Here is an 18615-nt window from a genome sequence, read left to right as displayed (position 1 = left end):
TATAGGTTAAAGCGAAAGGATTAGGGTCTTTGGATTGAGGCGAAGGGATAAGCATAAGTTCAGATGACGGCGTTATTTTCTTGAGGGAGTTGTAAAGAATCATCAGGCAAAAAGACCCTCTGGTGACATTTTATCTTTCCAAAATCAAAAGAGGTATGGGAAGCTAGCGAAGTGGCCCTGTTTGACAAGACATGATGATTGATAGGCTAGTGGATGGGTGAGTCTGCTTTTTACCAAATGACAACAGCTCCTCTATCATAAGAAGAAACTCAAGGCATCTTCTCAAGACCAGAAGATCCTCCATCAATCAACATGTGTCTTGCAATGGCAGAAAAAACCTTAGAATTGGGATTCGACGCAATAAGGTTAGAGTGGATAGGACGAGAATGGCCCTCTCTTTTCTCCTAAGTGCCACGTGACTCTTTCCTGTGAGAAGATTCCACCACTTGGTGACCAGAAGCCCATATAGGAGGCCACGTGTCATCTCCACGATCATCATCTACGAACTGTCTATTGGAGTTAGGGTTTCACGAAACTCCACGGCCACCACCCCTACCTCTAGTTATAGTGTGACGACGTTTAGGTTTAAGCCAAGGCCCAAACTCACTGCCATCCAATTCTTATGAAGGTGGGGTCAGATCAGGAGCATCAGTGATGCCATCCTGCATTTGGTCTGCCTCATCACCCTGCATCTCAGGAACATATTGCACCATCTTTATCTCAACAAGAACAAAGGGCACATGTTACCCCAAGTATCGGCGACTGCTGACAAAATAGCAGTGTGCTTCACCATGTTCCACTCTATCGCACCTGTAACAAAAAACTGGGATAATTTCATAAAGAACTAAAATAAAAACTGAATACCCTCTATACTTAACCCAAGTTCCTTGCTAGAGTGGTTACTCCAGATCAAACTCAATGCAAACCCGAGCAAACTTCGCTCTGGTTCGGTCCAATGTATGCTTATCAATTTTGACTACATGACCGAACTGGGAAGCAATCACCTCAAGGATCTCGCTGCTCTACAACTCCATAGGAAGATGATAAAGTTGAACCTAGACAATTGCCAACAAAAGCTTTTTGAAGGTGGGTTGGAAGCTCTTAGACCACAGTGATAACTAGAGGATTCTTTTGGCAACCATCCATGGTTCTTTATAGAGGAAACAACGCTGCGTTTTTGCAGACTCACAGTTGATAAAGTAAAACCCATTTGGTAGATCAACGACTGTGAAGGAGCCCAAGCCTTTCCAAGCGTTAGCCAGGGCCAGTTTGGCCTGATCTAGAGGTAAGGCCTTTCCTAAGAATTTTGCATAAATAGCAGATTACATAGAATATCTTGCTTTAAGCCATAACTCTTGATCGATTGAGACCGAGGAACAAGAAGAGTTTTTTATTTTGCTAAAGTGGTCTCTTTGCAAATGAGGAGGGCTCGCAAAGATATTTTTCAAAGGACCAAAACTAGCAATGTTCGCTCAAGGCTTAGAAACAGGACTAGGGAGGAAGGAAAGGATGGAGGTTGAAGGCCCCGGGGGAGCTATCTTGGAGAGCAGTGGAAGATATAAAATGAGAAGACGAAGGTGCTTGTTGAGCACAATGCGATGCAGATTGAGCAAGCTTGTCACAAGTGACTTAAAACTACATTGACGTCTTCGATATGCATGCTGTTACTTTCACATGATTTGTCCTTCAAGCACCAACGACGGAGGTGCAATCGCATGTTGGTGAGCTTCTCCAACGCCAAAAAGACCTCACACTACCCTTGCTCTGGTAACCCTCCTGAAGGTCAGAATGATGATGAAGTTGGTAAATTTGTGATTTTAATAATATTTTTGTTCATTTTGCAGGAAAATTAATAGGAAATACATAATATATTTTAATAAAATTAACTTTATATAAATTTATTTGTTATTCTGATTTTTGACCTCGGGCCTCTTCCGATTTCTGTGCATGCATTAGTGGTAAAATTGACGTTTTGCATTAGTAGCATTTTTACTTGATTGCATAGTGGGTTATGTGTGAAATCCTGTCAAAAACTAGGGGCAATTCGGTCATTTGGATCCTTGTTTCCATTCTTTTGTTAGAGGGGCGAAAAAGTAATTTAGGAAAAAAAAGAAAACATTGTAGCAACCCGATACTGTAGCAGATCAACACTGTAGCAGCCCAAAGCTGTAGCAAACCAAGAGTTATCATTTAATCCATTCTTTCCCTTCTTTTTTTTTCCTTCTCCTTCTTTGCTTCTTCATGCCGGCCTAGCATCCAAACCCTAGAAAAATTTCCCGATGAGCTTTTTCTTCGAATCAAAGCCTCAAAGTCCTTCCTCTCAAGCTCTTGAGTGCGGTAAGGCCTTGACTCATATTTTTCCCTTGTTTTCAAAATCTTTGAAACACTAGAAATAAACCATGGTTTGAGTTGTTTTTAGGGTTAAATCGAAGCTCTCGATCTTGTGATTTGTTTGTGTGTATGTTTGTCAAAAAATTTTGTGTTTTGGTGTTGTGAATCGGCAAGAAACCATTGTTTTAGGGTTGGCCTTACTGTAGCAAATCCGAAGTTATTGTAGCACTACAAAACTTTGGCCTTTTCTTGTATTTCTTAGATCCAAATTGAAGCCCTTCATTAATTGAACTTATTAGAACTAGGTTTCCTCTAGTTTGAGTTTGTTTGAATCCAAAATGATGTCGTTTTGCCCTAAAGCCCTAGTGTACATGTCTGACATGTAACATCGCATATGCATGCATATTGATTCTGAGTTTTGGTTTTTATTGCTTCTTGGGTTCCCTGCTTGTGTCTAGATGAGCGAAACATCTTTGAAGAGGAAGAAAATCGCCGACCAGTGTACGCATCTCCATGCGAGACGACATGTTCTGTGAGTGGGTTATGTTGAGTGCACAATTCTAATTCGAGTATCGAATATATTTTATTTGTTTTCTGAAAGGATCTCCATGGCTTTATCATATTTTAAATTACTATTTCATGGGTTAAAATAAAGTGAGGATGACAACTAGAGACTATGGGTTATTTGAATGACTTGTGGTTTATTCTCTGAAAAATCATGAGAAAGCTTACTGAGGATGTAGTTGTGTTAGTTGAGATTAAACTTGAGGACATACATGCTTGGTGGATGAATGGAAATTGTTGATTATTATAACGAGTTCATTGAGCTTAAGTGTCATAAGTGAAATTGATTATGTATGTTCCATGGATGATTTAATCTACCTAGTGATGTATAATTTCTAAAGTTTTGAAGCATGATGTGATAAATATGGTACATGGAACTTGATGGAGCTTTGTATGCTAAGGTATATAACTACACTAGTACATTGGAATTGGAACGACTTGTGGAATCTTATGCATGATTTTGGGTAGTCAGTGAGGTTGAAGCTAATATTTTCTTTGCAATATTTGAGAACCATGGGTGACATAATTTCACTTATGTTGTAGGGTTATCAAAGTTGATGAGGTTTGTTCTTGTGAGCATAATGTAGGGTGCTTAATTATATTTCAATCATATTGTGATATCTATTAGGTGGATGTCAATGATTGTGAGTATTATTGTAAATGGAATTTCTTTAGAAGGTTGGTGATGAATAGCTTGAGTTATATGTGACAAGTGTTGGATTGCAAAACTGAATATTCTTGGGAATTACTAATCATAGTTTGATTTAATGCTCCTAAGAGGAGATAGTCAACTTTTGAGTATTTTGACAATGGGATTATTATAGATGAAGTAAATATTGATGTTGAGGTAATGACACCATGATAAGGATCTAAGATATGATTAAGTATAAGAAAGGGTTGAATAGTAAAGGCTTGTAGAAGTAAATGCCTGATGATGTGTAAAGTAGGATTTGAATATATTGGCATGTGTAAATATATGTGATGAGATGAACACATTTTCATGACTTTTAAAGGACTTAGATATTGTGGTTGACTAGACTTTGGGAATTAATATTGTACTTGGAGGAAAATTAGTGAGCTGCGGAAGGAGAAAGCTAGAATGATCCTAAGTAAGTTGAGGTTTAACTAGACCAAAAGCCATGTTTGTTTTGATGACTTTTTACACTATTGGCTTCTGCTTCTAAAAATGATTTGTAAAACCTTTCGCTTTTATAAGTATACTTTTGTTATTTATGGTTATGAACGAAAAGGGGTTTCATTTCTGAATGCCATGTTCATCTGAATTATGGATATTATAGTGTATTTAATATTAGTTGGTTTTATTGTCTAAAGCAATGTTTCAATCAACTTGAAAAGCTTCACATGTTATTGAGTTATTCTTGGCATTTGGACAGAAAATGTTTTTGAACATATTGGCATATCATGATTGGAATACTTTATGAAAGTATATATGCATTGTTATGCCTTTGGCATTGGCTTTGTGGAACTAATGTTTAATTCCGATATGTGAATGCTTGTCCTGGATAAGGATACTGTGTTATGATTTTTACATATTGTATTATTGCTACATCTACATGATGGTTTGGATGGTGACAGCGGGCAAAGGCCCGACTACTGCAGTAGTGGGTCCCCACGGGCCACCCTTTAGAGGTAGCGTGGTGGACCTGAGTGTTGATTGGTCCTGTTCAGGTGGGAGTGTAGAGCCCTGACTGGATGTTCATCGGGATTCGGAGGTCACCACACGGGACTGGTGAGCCAACGTTAAGGGTGCGAAGATCTTGACGACTCTCAACTTAGTCGCGACAGAGGCTAATGTTGGAGAGTATTTTTAGGCCATTGCTTACTTGATCGAGACGGAATTTCAATACTTGAGAAACCATATTTTTGTGCAATTGGTATATTCAAAGTGTGATCGCTTGCATAGCATGTTTTATAATTTAGTGCTTTTCAAACTTGTATCATGCAGAGTTGAGGATTTGTGAATGTCGAGGATTTTATTTGTTTAAGTTGGTGTTTCTACTCATTTTGAGAACTTATGTCCATGCATTTGTTTTATACATGTTGATGCTTTGTCTATACTTGCGAGAAACCTATGTCTCGGTTTTTAAATACCAAGGTTTCATATCTTCCACTTAGAGTGTGTTGCAAATGTGAAACGTTTCCAGTTCATTTATGTTATTGTAAAACGTGTTTATTGGAATGCATCAATTTGGTTTGATATTCTTTTAGATTTGTGCTTACCCATTCACTGAGTGACTTTGGTTACTCACTCCTCCTCTCCCTTCCAGGTTTTAGTGGTTTGGGGGCGTCGTAGCGAGGCGAAGTGCTTGGTAATTTGCACCTCAAGTCAGGTTTTTGTTTATTGCATGGTGTAATTACAGGGGATCCACTAGTGTCCTTAACTTTATGGTTTGCAACTTGTATGTCTTTTGTAACTCGGTTGCCTTTTTTAGTAAAAGTTTTCCTTCCTTGTATCTTCGTTGTGATTTTGTTGTTGAGCAGGAATTTGTGAGCCTTGTGAGGACTCGAGGGTTGAGTGGTGGGTGTCCCTCCTCAGGTTGTCACATCGGTTGTCACGTGGTGGCCACGCTGATTGGGGCGTGGGACAAGTAATGAATGTGAAGACTTGGAAATAGAATGCGCTTTTAATTATGACAAACATGGCATGGATCATATATATATATATATATATCTTAGTTGATATTTTTCATGTTTATGTTTTGATTTGTGGAGATTTGAACAAGTTAATGTTTGTGTTATTTTGTGAATATTTATATGTTTGTTAATTATGGATATTTTAGTTGTTTATTTCATGTTTAAGTATTATCATGCGGTGTACTTGAATATGTAGCTTTAATTGCTTAAAGCTTTAAAAATCATGTTTTTATTTTTTATTTTCTAATATTTAAATTTTTTAATCATATATAATTGAAATATAATTTATTCTTTAATAAAATTATTGACCCTTTCAACCCCAGTTCAACCCGGTTGAATCTCTCGACCCATGACCTCTAATCTTTTTTGAATCAAAGTTCAGTATAGTTATGAAAACCTTGATCTTTGGTAGACTTCTATGACTATAAGCAAACATTGCATACGGTCTTGTTCTGGCAGGATGCATGCATCTGCAGTTCATGATTTATTTCCATATTTGCATGTTTATTCCCCCAAAAACTAGATTGGTTTTGACACCCATATCTTGTGCTTCTCTCCATTTTCTGTGGGCACATGACTTTGCCAACATCCCCATGAGTTTTGGTCCATTTGTCTCTTTATAGATGATAATATTTGCGAAAATGAATATAAAAAATTGCAAATATTACTTAACTCGTTAATAAAATTGGCTGCCAAACGACATTATTTCCTTCAAAAATTGTTTAACCAATGTCACTCATCTTGGTCTATTGATTTTACGGGGAGTTTTAGAAAACCTCCAATTTAAATTCCCACAAACAATAAGATGTTTTAATTGATTAAAACTAATTTTTTTTAATTAAAACCAATCTAACATAAACTTTCAAAAGAAAAATTACAAAAAGATTTGGAGGGACACTAAAATGATTTTTGTCCCCCGTTAAGAAAAAGTATGTGATAGAGAGATAGAGATAAACTAATAGTTTGGTTGTTGATTAGTATTTATAAATTCTATGCATAGGTGCTAGTAGAAATCGAATTGGACAGCTGACATTGATTGAGTTACCATTAGGATCAAGATCTGTATAAGAACGTCCGTAGTTGGGAGATCAAAATCTAATGGTTCAGATCAAAACACTGTGGGTGGATCCCACTTTTTACAACTATTGATAAGCACAGTATATAATGTAAATCTTGTAGCGGATCAATTCCAATGAGCCTTTCAATCTAGTACTTTTTGTAATCAAACTCTATTGCCTCTTCAATAAACGATGGTTCTTCGATAAAGTTTTGAATGACTTTCTAGTCAAATTGTTCCAGCGTTTCAGATATTCAGTGTCGGCTCCCTTGTTGTGGGTAAACAGGAAACCCAACTCTGTGAACCTAAGAAAAGGCTGCACAACAGTGGTAAGGGTGTTAAGATGGAGTTTTTTTTTGTAGTGCTGGCAGGAATGCAAGAGAATGAATCCCATCCCCTAGCGAGCTTTAAAGTTAGCAAGGGCCCCTTATTCTTATGGTACTACTATTCATTTGTATAGTGCAGAATAGATGAGGATTCTTCTACACTTTATAGAGGCCATTCTGACGACTATTGGATTCAATGTATCTGCTGGCTATTAAATCCATCCCCTAGCGAGCTTTAAAGTCAGTAAGGGCCCCTTATTCTTATGGTACTACTATTCATTTGTATAGTGCAGAATAGATGAGGATTCTTCTACACTTTATAGAGGCCATTCTGACGACTATTGGATTCAATCTATCTGCTGGCTATTAAATTTACGAACTTTCTTAGATGACTATATATATATATAAAAAATAAAAAAATTTAAAAATAAAAATAATAAAATAATAAAATAAAATGAAAGAAAAAAAACTTTAAAAATAATAATAATAATAATAATAATAATAATAATAATAATAATAAAGTCTCCTCATCCGTAAGCCCTCCCCCCATTGTCTTCCGATTCAAATGGCCTTCACCATCTCCACCGTCTCTCTTCCCAAAATGCCCCCTCTCCTTCCCAAATTCCATTCCCCGCTCCGTTCCCTCTCTGTCCACTGCTCCTCTTCCTCCTCCTCCTCCTCCTCTGCCTCTCCCTCGCCGGCGTTCGATCTCCGCCATTACTGGACCTCCCTCATCTCCACCATTGACTCCCGCCTCGACGCCGCCGTCCCTCTCCGCTACCCTTTCCGCGTTCATGAAGCTATGCGATACTCTGTCCTTTCCGGCGGCGCCAAGCGCGCGCCCTCCGTTATGTGCATCGCCACCTTCGATCTCATCGCCGGTCATGATCGCCGGGACGCTGCTTTCCCCACTGCCTGCGCGCTCGAGATGGTCCACGCCGCTTCTCTCGTCCACGATGACCTCCCTTGCATGGACGCCGCTGCTCTCCGCCGTGGCCGGCCCTCCAACCACGCCCTTTTCGGCGTCGACATGGCGATCCTCGCCGGTGATGCTCTCTTCCCCCTTGCCTACGAGCACGTTACATCTGCCACTCCGTTGGATCTTGTCTCTGAGAACGCCGTGCTCCAGGTCCTCACTGAGATCGCCCGCACTGTTGGGTCTACTGGGATGACGGCGGGGCAGTTCCTAGATCTGGAGGGTAGTTACCGATCCGAAGCCGAGGTGTTGAACGTGCTGGAGAGAAAGTTTGGGGAGATGGCCGAGTGTTCCGCTGTTTGTGGAGGGCTTCTTGGAGGCGCCGGCGAGGAAGAGGTAAGGAAGCTGAGGAGGTATGGGAGGGCTGTGGGAGTGTTGTACCAGTTGGTTGATGATATATTGATGGAGGAGAAGGAAGGTATTGGGTCAAATGGGAGGTCTTTAGGGAAGATGAAGAGCAATGCAAGTGTTGTGAATGTTGTAGGCATGGATAGGGCTTTGCAGATTGCAGAGGATTTGATCGGCAAGGCGAAGAATGAGCTGCAAGGTTTTGAGGAGAAGTATGGGGAGAGAGTGCAACCTTTGTATAGCTTTGTTGATTATGCTGTGGATAGATGGTTTGTGATAGAAGAAGCCATTCCTGCCAGTGCTGTGTGATTCTAGTGAGTGTTTATTCCTTTGTTTCTTTGCTGAATACTTTGGTTTATTTCTTATGTGACTGTGATTTTTGAATATTTCCTTGGTGCTATTGTGTTGAATATATTTGTGACTATTGATTGATATCTTCATGATTAAGTGTGCTTTTTTTATATTTACAGATTGTTTGGATATCATGAGTTGCTATGCTATTTGCCTAGGTATGTTTTATCAAAAATTCAAGTTTAGCTTCATTTATATTTTTTTGGTGTGATAGAAGATTTTGATTTTGGTTATTATGTGCATTTCTGACGATAGATATTGCCACTGCAATATATATTCCTTGTTCACGTGCTTGGTTTCTTGAAATCCAAACTGATTTACTTCTTCATGTGACACTGTATTTTCAATTTCATTAGATTTTATCAATTTTAAGAGGTGGAAAAGATGCATTGAAATATAAAACTGAAAGAAAAAAGGAAAGAGTTAGTATTTTACACTGTATTTCTTACCTTTGCTGAATTCTTGGTCTTATTGCTTACTTGATTGTGACTCCTGGCAATATTCTTGGTTTTTTTGTGTTGAGTATTTTTTTGATATCGAGAGAACTACATCGTTGTGATGGATTGTGTTGTTGCTTTATATTTACTGATTGTATGAATATCATGGATTGGTATGCTACATATATCTATCAAAAATTGAAGAAAACTTGGTTGGTTTAATTTATGCATTTTGTTGATGATGAGATTGAGGAATTCAATTGTAGGTATTATGTGCTTTTCTGATGATATACTTGACCACTGAAATGCACATCTCTTGTTCACAGGCATGATTTCTTGGAATCCAATCTGATTTATGTTTTGAAGTAACACTTTGTATTTTTCAATCTCATTAGATTTCATCAACTTTAGGCATTGAAATATAATAGGGAAGGCACTAGTTCTAATATAGAGATTTGATTTGCTACTATAACCATGGATTTTTTTTTCATACAACGAGATATATGGGACTATTCTTTCACCCCAGATCTAGCTAACACTTGTGATATCTATTTCCCTTCAAATTTTGGTTAGAAGATGCTAGGTTGGAAAATGCTGCAGCCATTTAATAATAGACTAATCTGAAAGACTAAGAACAAAAATTCAAGATCTAAATGAAAATTAAAAGCAGATATTGCATCACCTTGGCAAATGTGGTGGCTGAATAAAAGTGCATGGTGGTAAAAAGCTTATCTCACTGTTATTTTCTGGAAGTTGAGCAATGAATGCCTGCAAGTCTATATATTTGGCAAAATTTGTGCCGATTAGTGAAAGGTAAATAAGAATTGTTGTAACACATTTATAATCACTAAGAACTGATTGTTTATAATTAATTTTAGCTTTTTAAATGAAAATAAGTAAAAAAAGAAAAAAAAAAAGAAAGAAAGACCCACAGGGACATTAGATTTCCAACACTCTTTTTCGTTGTGTTTGCCCTTCTAATTTGAGTTAGATCTTGCCATGAACAATATTTTAACACCCTGCCTATTAGAGAATTACCATAGATTCCAATGTATTAGATCTCGTAGCACTTGTCAAGAAGGTCCTATCTATTAGTATTATGTGGAAGATAGTAGTCATAAAAACTAATAGAATTAGATAAGCTCTTGATGCTTTGCAAGAGAAAATTCAATAATGAAGACATTGTTAAATCTTATCTAGAGAAATATTATAATAGGTTATCTTAAATTCAACCCTCACTTTAAGGAAGAAGAGATGTGAAAGGATATAGGTAGGGGGTTCAATTTGAGTTTGAGCTGGGTTCATTAATTATGTTCTAAGTTACACCTCCACCACCAGTAAGGTGAGGATACATGTATTTGAAATGGTGATTAGTCAGCAGCAGGCTGGATGGGCTTACGTATGAGAATGATCAGATGAAAATTTTGTATTGAACCCCTGTAAAAACTATATTTCTCATGAGTGGTTTAACTTTAATGAACAAATTTTTAATTCGACTCTGGTACAAATCAAATCTAAATCTAACTCATCTATTATAAATTATAATATAATATGATCTACTATAAATGATTTACCTGTATTTATATACTTAAAGTTTTATTGGGCCATTTATTAAAATAGGACCTGCAAACAAATCCTTTTGGAATGAACTAAACATTACCAATCTCCCTGCTGAAATAAAAATTACAATTAATTGTTTGTATTAATAAATTATTAACAAATATAATTATTTTTTAATTATTACACAACATATTATACTAGATCCGTATATGTGTCTGCAGTTCTGTGTGTGTCGTGCATTGAGCCTTATTGAACGAGCTCACAAATGTTTGAGTTCAGCTTGCTTGCTCATCGAACCTAAAATCTCAGCTCATTTATAATTAAATGAGCTTGAGCAAGCCAACACTCGAGCTAAACATGAATAGCTTGGCTCATATGATAGCCCAAGATATAGGATCTTTTTCATAAACTAAGAAGATTGTTAGCTTGGGATAACTTTATTTATGTTAAGGGTTCAATGAGGAGAGTGTTATCGTGGCTAGCTTTATTTATGTTGACAGTTCGAGTCTTACTATAATTGCTAATTTTATTTGTGTTGAAAGTTCGAGTCTTACCACAAGGGGTTTTTAAGTTTGCAATCTGCTATATTAGGATTTTTCTTAGGTCTATAAAATGGACTAAGTACTATTGTAGAAGGAGGATTTCGTTAATATTCTGAGGCCTATTTTCTCGACTTTTTGGTATTGTTCTTCTCTTTGGAGGATCTTTGTGAGATGATTATTGGAAGTCAATCTAAGGGTGGACTCATGTCGCTGCGTTGATTTGAGCATTGATGTTAGGTTTTAATTCAGAATTTTTATCAAGTTACAAGTTTGATATTTTGAAATCCTACCCACAGATTTTCTTAGATAAAAGCTGCAATCCATAGTAAGATTTGTTCAGTATCATAGTTTCCTTTCTGTCAGACTGGAGACCTTAAAGAAAACCACTGAGCCTACTTCTACAGTATGCCTAACATCAGTTGTTGCATATAGATTTGAAAGAATTATAGATGTTAATACTAAATTTAGCATTATTATATGCTACACTAAAAAATGAAAGTAGAGTGTTGCTTGCATACTTATGTTAAAGGTCGTTTGGATTCACCTATTTCAAGTCCAGAAGTTTTTTTTTGGTTTGTAGGTTAGTACTTTTGAGTCCAACTGTTCATGTTTGGATTCATTTGTTGAAAAAAAGCTGAAGCACAAAAAAAAGTAGTCTTTCTCTCTCTCTATATATATTACACGAAAAGGCACTTTTAAAAAACACAAGTTAAGCATTATGTTTCATAAGCGAATTCAAATGGATCGATTAGAAGTTCTGGTCAATATATTTTTCATGTATGGGCATTATCATATCTGACACAAAATTACAGGGGTAATTTTTTTCTGTTTCATTATTTTCGGATGGGCTTAATAGTCCTGCTTGCCAACTGCCAGTTAAATTTGACAATTCAATCTAGGAAATTGATGCATTGTCATTGTCCAGGACCACAAGAATGTTATATCAGAATGGTGAAGTATGAACAAACCTTTTGCACATCTTCTCGGCCGTATATGAATGGTTAAATTGCATTAGATTTAGTAAAATTCCAGCAGAAATGAGTGCAATTGGATTCAGTTGGGTTTTTCTACTCCTGATTATAGATCATTTTGTTTGGTATAATGTATTAATTAGTCTGGTTTGGTTGATTGACTGGTAGATTTAATTCAAAATAAAAAAAAAGGGAAGCACTAAAATTGAGTAATTTGTTTAATTTATGATTTCTTCAATTTGATTTTTTGGTTTCAGTTTTGTTTTGTGGCTTTCTGTGTCCGCCCCTAGTCTTGGTAAGGTTGATAAGGTTATAGTTGTGGATCTTTGATGGTGAGGTGGAAGGTGATAATATTTGAATGGGGAGACTATGAAGAATTCTAAGAAAAAATTGATGTGAATTCAGTAATAATTTTTTTAATAAATTTTACACCATTGTGAATAAGTATGGTGCATCCATATATTTCAGGTTATTTTGGTGAGGATATTCTATTCCCGGAATATGATAATTTGATCGATATCGGGATGTGATTCAGGTCGTAATTTTGGGATGTGATTTTTGGGTATCTAAGCCCCCTCCAATATAATTCCTAAAATATCAATTTTTAAAAAATTTGAAAATAAAAAAATTTAAATATTTTGTTGGAGATAAAAAAAACATTTGGGATTAAAATTTTCTTAAACATTAAAGTAATGTAAAAATATAATTAATTTTATGTAATTATTTTTTAAAAAAATTAATTATTTAAACTTTATATATAATGAAAATTAAATATTTTAATATTAAATTTTCTTTATAACAACAAATATTTATCATTAAACAACTATAGATGTTAAATTTTATTTTATTTGCAACCTAATAAAAGTGATAATTGTTACTAATCAAATTGAAATTCGGTATACTACCATTAATATGAGTCAGGAATTATATTCATTTTATTTTGGACAGTAACATGAGAATCTCTAAACGGCTTTAAAGATATATTGCATTGGAAATAAAATCATCCAAATTCAAAAAAGTAATGTGCATATTACTTGATTGTAATAATTGATAAATATGATTGCTATCATAAATATATACACTTATATATGTATACATATGTATGAATACACAAACAAACGCCTTGATAAACAGAGCTTTTATTCATCTTAAACCTTAGTAATGACACCTTAATTATTTAGTAGATTAGATGATATGAGATGATAGACATCCATATCATCTCATATCACAAGGCAAACAAGACAAGCACACCAGAAAACAAACATAAAAGAGTACACAAACACATAATGCAGTAGCAGACAGTATATAACCAGCTTAGCCATGCAGTACCATCCATGCAAGCAAGCAAAGCAAACAAACAAACATCCTTCCCAATAACTTGAGAAGATTTAGAACATCAGAGATGGGTGGTGCTGCTGCATCTCCACCACCTTCCTCCACGACGACCTCCCCGATATCCTGTCCCACCAATTGCTCACCCTCTTCCTCGACCTAAAAAGATTTCCGCATTTTGTCGCGGCCATGAGATATTGTGCATTTGGAAGGTGAGAAAGATCGGCGAGAGTGAACTTGTCCCCAGCAAGATAGTTTGTTTCCTCGAGCCTTTGCTCGTAAACATCGAGCAAATTGGCTAGTTTTGCTTTGCTCTTTGGTGATAACCTCTTGGTCTGGTTCAAGGTCTAATATTTGAGCAAAAGCCAAGTTAAACACTAACGCCGATGTCGGTGGATCGAAACTCTGCATCTCTGTTTGTAGCCATTGTTCTATGGATGCCCTCTCCAGTGTTCCCTTTCCAAGAAGATCTTTGTTCCCTTGGCCTGCAAATTCTACTGCTATATATCTGCATATCTCTCTTGACTCTGTTTATGAACAAGTTAATGAGTAAATGAAATACTTAATAATAAATGAAATATTTATGGGGATTGCATTATAAAAATAAGTAAAAGAGGGAAGAAGGTATGTATATATATATATACATATTTAATTACCTTTAATCTTTCTTAATAAAAGTTAAATTGAAATATAATCATGAAAGAGGGATATAAACTTGGTTGGAGGAGATGCCTATATTCCAAATAAACTTTTTAAACTTTGCCACTGAAATAAGGTTATAGAAGAGTAAAAGAGTATATAATGTTTGGATGGGGGATAAAAATTGTTAATTAATTAATTAATTATTATTTTTTTAAATTATTGGGTTGGAATGAGAGCTTTTATTTTAATTGATAAAAGTTTAATTTGATTGATATTGCAAAAATTAAATATTATGAAATTTAAAATTAATTTTAAAATTAATGATCGTTGTTAATTAATTTTGATAAATTTTAAAATTTAAATAATGCAATATTTATTTAAATAATTAAATAAATTTGTGAGAGAGAGAGCGAGAGAGAGATTGAAATTAGTCAACTTACCAACCAGAGTTCTACTACCATGTTCAAAAGTGAGTGGTTGACCTGATGGCTGCGTTAAACCCATAATAAAAAAATTATTAATATTGTATAAATATAAAGAGAAAAATGTGACTTGTCTACTTTATTTATGAAAAAAACCCCCTAGAGAACAAACATGCATTTCATTATATAAAACCCATGCAAATCCATGCAAGCTATTCAACTACGTACAACTATTTCATTGCAGTCTCACTTGCTCCTACCCATGCATTCTCTTCAGATATATTTAAAAAACAAAAGGAAAAGCATTAGATCATCTTTCCAACTGTAAATCTGAAGCTAATTTTAGAACCAAATAATGAAAAATAATGTATAAAAAAACACATATATATATATATATATACTTGGAGCTTGAGATAATCTGGTTTCCTCTCCTTGCCCTTGAAGCCATCAATGCGAATGAGTTCGAAGTCCACGTCCTTCTCAAAGAGGCAAGCTAAAACCCTAGCCACGTCACTTGAAGTTGGTGATCCAAAGACCTTCACACTTGCCATTTTCTAGCACTCAATGAGATCTTAATTCAATTCCTATAATCTCACTGCGTGAACACAAGCAATGAAGTTATGTTTATAGGGGTGGTATTTATACATGAAGGATGAAGAGAGAAAGAAAGAGAGAGAGGAAGAGAACTTAATGCCTTGCTTGTCAAGTAGAAAATCAGAATATCATCAAGATAAAGAAAAAGAGATACCAAGTTAAAGAAAAAGAGAAAGAAGTAAAGAGAAAGGCCTTATTTGTTATTCCGAATTCACATGGAGCTTGTCTTGTTTAATTCATTGTAGAAAAAACTAAATAATGTTTCATGTTAGAGCTTTTTCTGGGGTTTCAAATAAAACATATACAAGAGATTTGAATGAATTATTGTTCAACAAGTGTTCTAGCTAAAACTAATGGTTTATGGTTTTTTCTTTTCTATTTTTTTTAAAGGGAAAGACAAAAAGAAACATTACTTGCAGGTCTTTTGGATTAAATATAACTAATAAAGTTTCGTTAGATTTAATTAATGATTTAATTCAAACTTAGATTATATATATATATATATATATATTCTTTGTTAAATCATGACTATCATGGTTTTTAAATCTGAGTTTGTGATTGGAATTCTATTTGATTCGACTTGAAAATCTCGTACTATGATTTATATGATTTTTTAAATTATGAAAAAATTTGAGAGAGTAATGGTGGTATAGGAGGAATGGGAGTAGTCAGTATAGATTTAATCATGGATTTTAGGCAATTAGATTAGACCTAAGAAGAAGCAAACTGAATCCAAAAAAGATATGATTAATTAGAATGCAGATCAACTAGGTCAATTTTCAACATAGTGGGATTATCTTCTATTCTATTACCTGTAGTTTTTCCTGATTTTGAATTTTTCATATAAATTTGTGTGTAGGATTGGCCATGGGCCAGGTGACTCTTAGGCTGGCTTGAACCCAACTCAAAAAACATAGGATTTGGGCTTAGGAAAATAGTCTAAAGAGCCGAGCTGGGCTCAAAAACATAGGTCCAATTGATTTTTAGTCTAGGTTTGAATCATACGAATTTTAACCCAGCACAAATAACTAAATAAATAAATTATATATATATATATATATATAAAGTAATATTAATATATGGATATATATGTATAAAAGATGATACGATGTAATTGGAGTAGACATCTTTTTAGCTTTGCTTTTGTCCTTTAATATATCCTTTAATATATATACACACACATGATATGAGGATTTGGAGTTTTATTTATTTATATGACAAAATTTAATGGTGTGCAAGTAGTTTTATTTATTTATTTATTTATATTATTTTGTTAAAAAAGAATTATTTATTTATTTTTAGACTAGGATAGGTAGGGCCTGTACCTGGGTCTAATGAAATTCAGCCAGGATCGAGCTTGGGACAAAATAATTTGGCCCAATTATAACCCTCAGCCCAGTCTAGCCCAAATATATACGTTGCTCTTATAAGTCTAGCCCAGCTCAGACCCGGTCTAACCCAGCCCATGTCTACCACAAACTGTGTGTTCATATTTCATATTATTTTACTTATTATTGGTGATTATTCCTTTCAATAGGAATGGACCAATTTAATTTTTTACCAACAAAGATTATGATTAGTTTGGTTTTACATGTATAGCTAGCTTGCAAGTTTGAACTAAATAACAATGTATACATTTTGATTTTTATTTTTTTTTTTATAATAATTAGTTTGCATGATTTATTCCATTTTTAATAGGTCAATAAATAAGGAGTTCCTTATTTTATATGATTTTCTTAAATATTTATTGGAAAATTGTTTTTAAAAAAATCCCTATGGTTTCCCATTTTTGTGGTTTACGGAATTAATTTTTTTTTTTGTTCCGATACCTTGTGGCAGGGGCGGCTTAAAGGTAAAGCCAATCAAGCAACCACTTTAGGCCCCAAAAAATCAAAGGCCTCATATAAGTTTAAGCCAATATAGTTTTTAAAATTTTACACTATGATTATAATAATAACTATATACCGGGTCTATAATAACTTATAAATTTAATTTACAGCCTCAATATCAACTTTAATCTTTTAAAAGTTTTAAAGTCTTATCCTTGTAATTATAATAATTATTTATTGTATAATTAGTTAATGTTTAAAATTTTTATTTAATACTGCACCGATTTCGAATCTTTCCTCAACTAGTTTTTTAAAATAAAAACTAACAAATTAAGTTCTTAATTTATGTAGGCTTAATGGTCATATTTTCTAATTTCTATTAAAAATCAAATTCTAATTATTTTCTACCATTTTTATCTTTGTTAATTGCAATCACTACACAAAAAAAGTGTTTTTGAGGCGGTTATAACCGCCTCTATAAGTATAGCGTTGGTTTTTTTACCCGCCTTTAAACAGCCTTGTATCAAGCCGGCTCTACACTTTAGAACCGGTTTGTACCAACCGTTGGGGTAAGTTTTATCTATGGAAGCGGTTTTTAATAATAAGAGTAGAGGCGGTTATAACCGGCTCTATAGCTACTAAGTTTTCATTACTCTTCAATAGTTTTAGAGATGGTGATAACCGCCTCTATAACTACTAAGTTTTCGTTACCTTCTAATAGTTTTAGAGGTGGTTATAACCACCTCTAAAAATTATAGGTGGTAGAGGCGGTTATAACCGCCTCTATAGCTAACATCACCTCTAAATTTGTTCATTGAATTGAATTAAATTTTAATTTTTTTCTCCTATTAATAATAAATAAATTTGTTAACCTGTAAATTAAAAACATAATTTTTTCATTACATACAAAAATATACTAAATTCAATTTCATTGACCTTTATTGACATGTTATGAGTTAAAGTGTACTGTAGTTTGAGTAATAACAAAATATAAGTGTTTTACACTATTTTGTATACTTTCATTGCAAAATATTTTTTTAGTTAATTACACAAAGTAAAAGAGCTTCATGTATCGTCATCTTCAACCCTCTTGATCTTTAACCATGAATTCTCCAAAATCCGTAAAAACATAAAACAAAATCCAATCTTATTCAATCAAAATCCAATCTTGTATTTAGAATGACCAAATAAAACCTACACACAATACATTAATTTTATAAAAACTTAATTGCAAAAGACTATATTCTACAAATGGATATTCAGGGGAACATATGACTATATTCTACAATGCAGCTGTCAAAAGCAACAATTTATCCAACATTCAAAAGCTGATAAACTAGCAGTTTTAAGAGATTCATCATATGAATTTATACCATGATAAGTATATACTTCATATTAGATTATTTCTTCAAAACATCATAAATACAAAGCACAAAATTGACACCAATGAACAGCTGATGTTAAGTCTCTAGATGCCATGATTCATGCATTGGGCTTCAATAATTAATAACTAAATCAAGAATTAATATCAAATGGTAACAAAAAGATAGTCATCAAACTAGAGATTTAAAAACTTACTTAGTCTTTGCAAAGTTGATAATTCAACTTCCTTTAGTTCATAAGAAAATGGACTCCTTTGAATGCAAGATCTGTACTAATTTCCATGAAAGTAACTAGC

General features: G+C 34.3%; 1 protein-coding gene and 1 pseudogene across 1 annotated transcript; one reads left to right on the top strand and one right to left on the bottom strand.

Moving 5' to 3' along the window:
- The first annotated feature begins 7470 nt into the window (after positions 1-7470).
- On the top strand, positions 7471-8955 carry LOC120269184 (heterodimeric geranylgeranyl pyrophosphate synthase small subunit, chloroplastic). The gene is made up of 2 exons (XM_039276518.1): positions 7471-8571; positions 8728-8955. Exon 1 carries the CDS (start codon positions 7499-7501, stop codon positions 8564-8566), a length of 1068 nt encoding a protein of 355 aa, XP_039132452.1. The 5' UTR covers positions 7471-7498; the 3' UTR covers positions 8567-8571; positions 8728-8955.
- Positions 8956-13241: 4286 nt separating this feature from the next.
- LOC120270594 lies at positions 13242-15138 on the bottom strand (annotated as a pseudogene).
- Positions 15139-18615: the final 3477 nt, after the last annotated feature.

The sequence above is a fragment of the Dioscorea cayenensis genome, chromosome 2 (assembly GCF_009730915.1).
Source record: "Dioscorea cayenensis subsp. rotundata cultivar TDr96_F1 chromosome 2, TDr96_F1_v2_PseudoChromosome.rev07_lg8_w22 25.fasta, whole genome shotgun sequence".
Lineage (NCBI taxonomy): Eukaryota > Viridiplantae > Streptophyta > Magnoliopsida > Dioscoreales > Dioscoreaceae > Dioscorea > Dioscorea cayenensis.
This window is presented reverse-complemented; position numbering and strand designations above follow the sequence as displayed.

Excerpts from the sequence above, each read along its gene's own strand:
- LOC120269184 (XM_039276518.1), top strand. The coding sequence starts at position 7,499 with ATGGCCTTCACCATCTCCACCGTCTCTCTTCCCAAAATGCCCCCTCTC.